Genomic DNA, 6,906 nt, shown 5'->3' with positions numbered 1-6,906 from the left:
CCCACTGGTCACCGCCTGCCATTCCGAAAGGGAGCTGTTTATCACTACTCTTTGTTTCCTGTCAGCCAACCAATTTTCAATCCAAGTCAGTATTTTGCCCCCAATACCATGCGCCCTAATTTTGCTCACTAACCTCCTATGTGGGACTTTATCAAAGGCTTTCTGAACGTCCAGGTGTACTACATCCACTGGATCTCCCTTGTCCATCTTCAGAGTTACATCCTCAAAAAATTTCAGAAGATTAGTCAAGCATGATGGTGGATTTCGATGGTGAATGCAATGTTTTAAGGTTGTGAGAGTCATGTTCCTACAGTCATTGAATTGTGCGTTTGTAAGATGAGATCTTACCTTGAACACTCATGTCATCAAACTGCATATCATATCATATGTGACTTTGAGGCATAGAGTCCCACAGCATGGAGGCAGGCCCTTTGACCCAAACTGGTCCGTGCCAACCAAAATCTTCATCTCAGCTAATCCCACTTCCCTGCACTTGGCCCATATCCTTGTAAACCTTTCCAATTTATGTATTTGTCCAAATGCCTTCTAAATGTTTTTTTATGTATCCACCTCAATCACTGCCACTGGCAGCTCATTCCACATGCATACCACCATCTGTTGCTCCTCAGGTTCCCTTTTATTCTTTCCCCTCTCACCTTAAACTGATGCTCTCTAGTCCTTGATTTCCCAACCATGGGGAAAAGACTGAGTGCACTCAACTTATCCATACCTCTCATTTTCTTATACACTTCTTTAATATCCCCCCTCAGTCTCCGTCGCTCTAAAGTAAAAAGTCCTGGCTTGTCCAACCTCTCCCTATAACTCAGACTGTTGAATCCCGGCAACATCCCTGTAAATTTCTTCTGCACTCTTTCCAGTTTAATAACATCCTTCCTCTAGCAAGGTGACCAAAACTGAATACAATACTCCAAGTGCGACCTCAGCAACATCTTGTACATTTGCAACATAACTTCCCAACTTCAATACTCAATGCCCTGACTGATGAAGACCAGTGTGCCAAATACCTTCTTCACTGCTCTGTCTACCTGTGACTCCACTTTCAGAGAACTGTGAACCTGAACTCCCAAGGTGCCTCTGTTCCACTGCTCTCCTTAAGGCCCTACAATTCACAATGAAACTCCTACCTTGACTTGACTTTCCAAAATTCAAGACCTCACACTTATCTATATTAAACTCCATTTGCCATTTCTTGACCACATCCCCAGCTGATTAAAGTCCTGCTGCAATTCCGATAACCTTCCTCACTGTCCATGATACCTCCTATTATAACTTCTTGCAGCATGGGAATAGGAGGCAGGCCTCCAGACTGTCACCTGCTGGGCTTCTCTTCCAATCCACATTCGGTGGTCTTCTCCCACCCTATGGACATCTCCAGGACATTGTTCTACCTCCGGATCTCCCCTATCAGGGCCTGTGGTACCTGAGCTATCCTTCCACATTGCTTCTCTCCTGGTCAATGCTATCCACACCCTCATAAGCAGTGAGTGTGTGTGTGTGTGTGTGCGCACACGTGGGTTCTGTATACAGCTTTGGGGAAATTGTATGGAATCTATGAATATGAAAGCCACATTTGTCAATGTCAGCATCCCCAGACATGTTGGAATCGCATTAATCATTAATTTGCACATGTACATCCTATTAAATCAGCACTCTCAACCAGGCATTTCTCTTCAGCACAGAATATAATTAATACCTGTTTTCATCTTTCCATTAAAATAACCCCCTCATCATTTGGTCCAATGTCATTTAGGTTGAAACTTTATTGCTGGAACAGCACAGCAGGTCAGGCAGCATCCAGGGAACAGGAGATTCGACGTTTCGGGCACAGGCCCTTCTTCAGGAAGAAGGGCCTGTGCCCGAAACGTCGAATCTCCTGTTCCCTGGATGCTGCCTGACCTGCTGTGCTGTTCCAGCAATAAAGTTTCAACTTTGATCTCCAGCATCTGCAGACCTCACTTTCTCCTCCAATGTCATTTACCTGTTCTTGTGTGAGCACAGCCTGGCTGAAGAAATGCTGCAGCTGTTCATTGGCATAGTTAATGCAAAGTTGCTCAAAACTGTTCACGCCCAGATCCTGAGGACAAACACACAGGAAAATAACCCTATTATAATAAGTCAGCAAAAACTCCAATAAAATTCCCCAAAAAATTATTAACATGAAATATTGGGAGGTTTAACAGTGGTTATCTACTCATGGGCAGAGTGTTCCAAAGGAAAGGGATGGCAGTTGGTTCACAATTTGAAGATGCTGAACTCAATATTAAGTCCAGAAGGCTGTGAAGTGCCTCGTCTGAAGATGAGATGTTCTTCCAGTTTGCTGTGGTTCACTGGTGTACTGCAGAATGCTGAGGACTGATAAGTGGGCATGCGAGCAGGATGCTGTGTTAAAATGACTGGCTACAGAAAGGTCAGCGTCATGCTTGTGCACAGACTGGAGGTGTTATGCAAAGTGGTCACTCCGTCTGTGTTTGGTTTCTCCAATGTAGTGTAGGCAACACCTCTAGTCTGTGCGCAAGCACGTTGCCTAATGACTCCCATTCCTTCCCTTTCTTTTTGCTTTACTTGTTACATTCTCTGTCACCATGTCCTCTCTCTCCTTCCCCAAATCCTAGTGGGACTGTATGTTCTTTCAAGTCTGGCAGGAGACACATCATTGTTCTGCCATTCACACATTCCAATCACATAATCTGAACTATCAACAGCCTTTCTCCCCCAACACTTCACCACCCCCCCCACCCAATTACTGCAGAAATGCTGTCCCCTCCACATTTCACATCAGTTCTGATGAAAAGTGATCTAGTCTCAAAGTTAAAAATCACACAATCACTCGATTATAATCCAACAGGTTTAATTGGAAGCACTAGCTTTCAGAGTGCCGCTCCTTCATCAGGTGTATATGGAGTACACTATTGTAAAACAGAATTTATAGCAAAAGTTTACAGTGTGATGTAACTAAAATTATACATTGAAAAATACCTAGATTGTTTGTTAAGTCTCTCATCTGTTAGAATGACCATGTTAGTTTCACTTCTTTCACATGTAAATCACAAAACAGTTTTTAAAAGTTACATTCTCAGGTTACTGTAACAATTGGTGTCAGCCCAGATAATGTGTTGAAGGTGTTTGCCCCCTGTGTGCTGCTGTCTGTGCCATAATGTTAGACTGATTCGAATCAAAAAAATGAATTAACAGAGTCTCACATGGATTCGTGCAGTTTTTGAGCAAAGTACAAGGTAACTCTGCAAGTACAAATTCACTCCATAAATGTATATGTGTGTGTGTAGGAGTGTCTGTGTGTGTGTATAGTGCAATGCTGGTCACCTGTCGTGTGACATGAACCCATGCTTCTGGTTGAGGCCATCCCTACAGGTACCGAACTTAGCTATCGACCTTTGCTCGGCCACTTTTCGTTGGCGCCTGTCCCAAAGCTCATCATGGAAGATGGTCACCCGAAGATCCGAAGTCGAATGTCATGGACCGTGGAAGCGTTATCCAACTGGGAGAGACACTTCTGTCTATTGATTGTTGCACGGTGTCCATTCATCCGTTACCGTAGTCTCTGCTCGGTTTCACCAATGTGAAAAACATGACTCGAATCATGAGCTTGCTTTCTCTCCATGGATACTGCCGGACCCATTGTGATCTCCAGCATTTGTTGTTTTCAGCTCAGATTCCAGCATCTGCAGTAATTTGCTCCTGTTCCAAATTTACTTTGCTTAGAAGCAAGAAAATAGAGAAGGGCCTTCATTCTAGATATTGTTGGATGTTGGAACCCAGCTCCTAGTGGTAGAAGAACCTATTAAAGCAGCTAATCTTCTTGCAAACAGAAGAAACGCACATCCTCTCTGCTTAAGCTGCAGGTCTGTTCAAAGTGCTGTTGGCAGGTATGAGGTAGGTTACGCCAGGTTAACCATGATCCATTTATCATGGATTTTCCAAATGACTTATAATCCTTTCCATCACCCAATGTTAATCATGTACACCTATCAGTGAAGCCACCAATGATTTGTGACCGAATTTTTGAAAATGTCATATGACTAAATAAAGAAAACTCATTTAGAGTTTTAATATACAAGATAACAGAGCTAGGAATAGCACAGAAATGTAGAAAATAGGAGCAGGAGTAAACAATGCTGTTCTTTGACTTAGAAAAATGCTGATGATCTGAAACAAAGAGTTGCTGGAGAAACTCAGCAGGTCTAGCAGCATCTAGTGTGTCCTCACACCTTATCTCGTGATTACTATTGTGGGACATTAGTGAGGAAATTATGAGGTCCCTTGCAAAAATATTTGTGTCACCTATAAATACTGGTGAGGTGCCGGATAACAAAAGAGTGGCTAAGCTTCTGTCTTTATTTAAGAAGGGATGTAAGGAGAAATCTGGGAATTACAGATCTGTAATGCTGACTTCGGTGGTGGGTAAGTTGTTGGAAGCGATTCTGACAGAAAGGATTTATATGCATTTGGAGGGGTAAGGATTTTTGATTACGGACAGTCAGCATGGTCTTGTGTGACCGAAATTGTTTCTCATAAACTTGATTTAGTTTTTTCAGGAAATATTGAAGAAGATTGATGAAGGCGGAGTGGTAGACATTGTTTACTTGGATTTGTGGCAAGGTTCTGCATGGTAGGCTAATTAGTAAACTTAGATCACATGGAATCCACGGGGAGATAGCCAATTGGATACAAAATTGCCTTGAAGGTGCAAGATGAAGGGTGGCGATGGAGGATTGTTTTTCGGACTGGAAGCCTGTGACCAGTGGTGTTCTGCAGGCATCAGTGCTGGATCCACTTTGTTTGTCATTTATATAAATGATTTAGATGAGAATATAGTAGGCATGGATAGTAAATTTGTGGATGACACCAAAATTGGTGGCATAGTGGACAGTGAAGAAGGTTATCTAAGATTACAAGAAGATCTTCAACAATTGGGTCAGTGGGCTGAAGAATGATAGATGGAGTTAAATTTGAATAAATGCGAAGTTTTGTATTTTAGTAAAACAAACAAGGGCAGGACATTTACAATTAAAAGTAGGGCCTTGGGCAATGTTGTAGAACAGAGACCTCAGGGGTCAGGTATAAAATTATTTGAAGTATGCATCACATAGAGATAGGGTGCTTAACAAGATATTTAGCATGCTTGCATTCATTGCTGAGACCTTTGAATATAGAAATTCGGATGTTAGGTTGAGGTTGTATAGGATGTGGTGAGGCCTCTTTTGTAGTACTGTGTCCAGTTCAGGTTGCCCTGCTTTCGAATGGATATTGTTGTTGTGGATATTATCGAGCTGGAGAGGGTTCAGAAAAGATTTACCAGGATATTGCCAGGAATGGAAGGTTTGAGTTATAAGGAGAGACTGGCTAGGCTGGGACATTTTTCAGTGGAGCCGAACCTGCACTGTTACTGCCTTTGCTGTTTGAATTCATGTATCGTTGGACATCGGAGTGCATCTGGGAAAATTAACAAACAGTGAAATTCACAACTGATTTTAGAGGAACTGTTGGGTGAAGTTCACAGTACAGAATCAGATAAGGTGATCGTTTTAAGTGTGGCCTACAGAGAATCTGCAGTAGTGAGTAGAGTGGGTTCTTTCTTGATTATATGTTTTTGGAGACATGTTTCTTGATTAAATTTAAAATATAAGTCATAACTATTAATTTAACCTGGGGCAGTGTTTGTAGAGGAATAAGACAGTGTTAATTTCTGGGTCCGTAGAGTGTGAAGGAGCAAAAATGGCCTTTAGTAGAGTGATATGCGCTTCTTGGAGAAAGTGAGGTCTGCAGATGCTGGAGATCAAAGTTGAAACTTTATTGCTGGAACAGCACAGCAGGTCAGGCAGCATCCAGGGAACAGGAGATTCGACGTTTCGGGCACAGGCCCTTCTTCACCTGTCGAATCACCTGTTCCCTGGATGCTGCCTGACCTGCTGTGCTGTTCCAGCAATAAAGTTTCAACACTGATATGCGCTTCTTGTCAGATGTGGGACTTTAAAGAGAGATTACGGGTTACTGCAGATTATATCTGCCATAAATGCTGTTGGCCGTGAATTTTATAAGATCGAATTGATTGGTTGGAGAGACAGTTAGAAGCAATGAGGAATTTGCAACAGCAACAGTAGGTGATGGATAGCAGTTATAGGAAGGGGGAAAGTCTCAGATACAGTCACATAGATGGGTTAACTCCAGGAAAGGTAAGAGAGGTAGGCAGCTGGTGCAGGAGTCTTTTGTGGATATACCCATTTCAAACAGGTATGCTGTTCTGGAAAATGTAGGAGGTGATGGATTCTCAGGGGAATGTAGCATGAACAGCCAAGTTGAGACTGGCTCTAATGCAACGAGGGGTACGTCAGGTTCCAAGAGATCAATTATGTTAGGGGATTCTCTAGTCTGAGGTACAGACAGATGTTTCTGTGGCCAGCAGAGAAAAAGCAGAATGGTGTGTTGCTTCCCTGGTGCCAGGATCAAGGATGTCTCAAAAAGGGTGCAGAATGTTCTCACTGGGGAGAGGGGCCAGCAAGAGGTCATTGTCCACATTGGAACCAACGACATAGGAAGGGAAAAGGTTGAGATTCTGAAGGGAGATTACATAGTTAGGCATGAATTTAAAAAGGAGGTCCTCGAGAGTGGTGATATCTGGATTACTCCTGGTGCTACAAGCTAGTGAGGACAGGAATAGGAGGATGGAGCAGATGAATGCATGGCTGAGGAGCTGGTGTATGGGAGAAGGATTCACATTTTTGGATCATTGGAATCTTTTTTGCGGTAGAAGTGACCTGTACAAGAAGGATGGATTACACCTAAATTGGAAGGGGACTAATATACTGGCAGGGAGATTTGCTAGAGCTGCTCGGGAGGATTTAAACTAGTAAGGTGGGGGTGTGGGAC

General features: G+C 42.9%; 1 protein-coding gene across 1 annotated transcript in view; it reads right to left on the bottom strand.

Annotated features, from left to right (window-relative positions):
* Positions 1-6,906, bottom strand: part of LOC122562332 (unconventional myosin-XV-like) — a 447,653-nt gene that overhangs the window by 342,797 nt on the left and 97,950 nt on the right. The window contains exon 12 of the mRNA XM_043715207.1: positions 2,000-2,095. Coding sequence (XP_043571142.1) covers positions 2,000-2,095 — 96 coding nt within the window. The remainder of the gene's footprint in view (positions 1-1,999; positions 2,096-6,906) is intronic.

Source organism: Chiloscyllium plagiosum, chromosome 24 (genome assembly GCF_004010195.1).
Source record: "Chiloscyllium plagiosum isolate BGI_BamShark_2017 chromosome 24, ASM401019v2, whole genome shotgun sequence".
In the NCBI taxonomy this organism is placed as follows: Eukaryota; Metazoa; Chordata; class Chondrichthyes; order Orectolobiformes; family Hemiscylliidae; genus Chiloscyllium; species Chiloscyllium plagiosum.
This window is presented reverse-complemented; position numbering and strand designations above follow the sequence as displayed.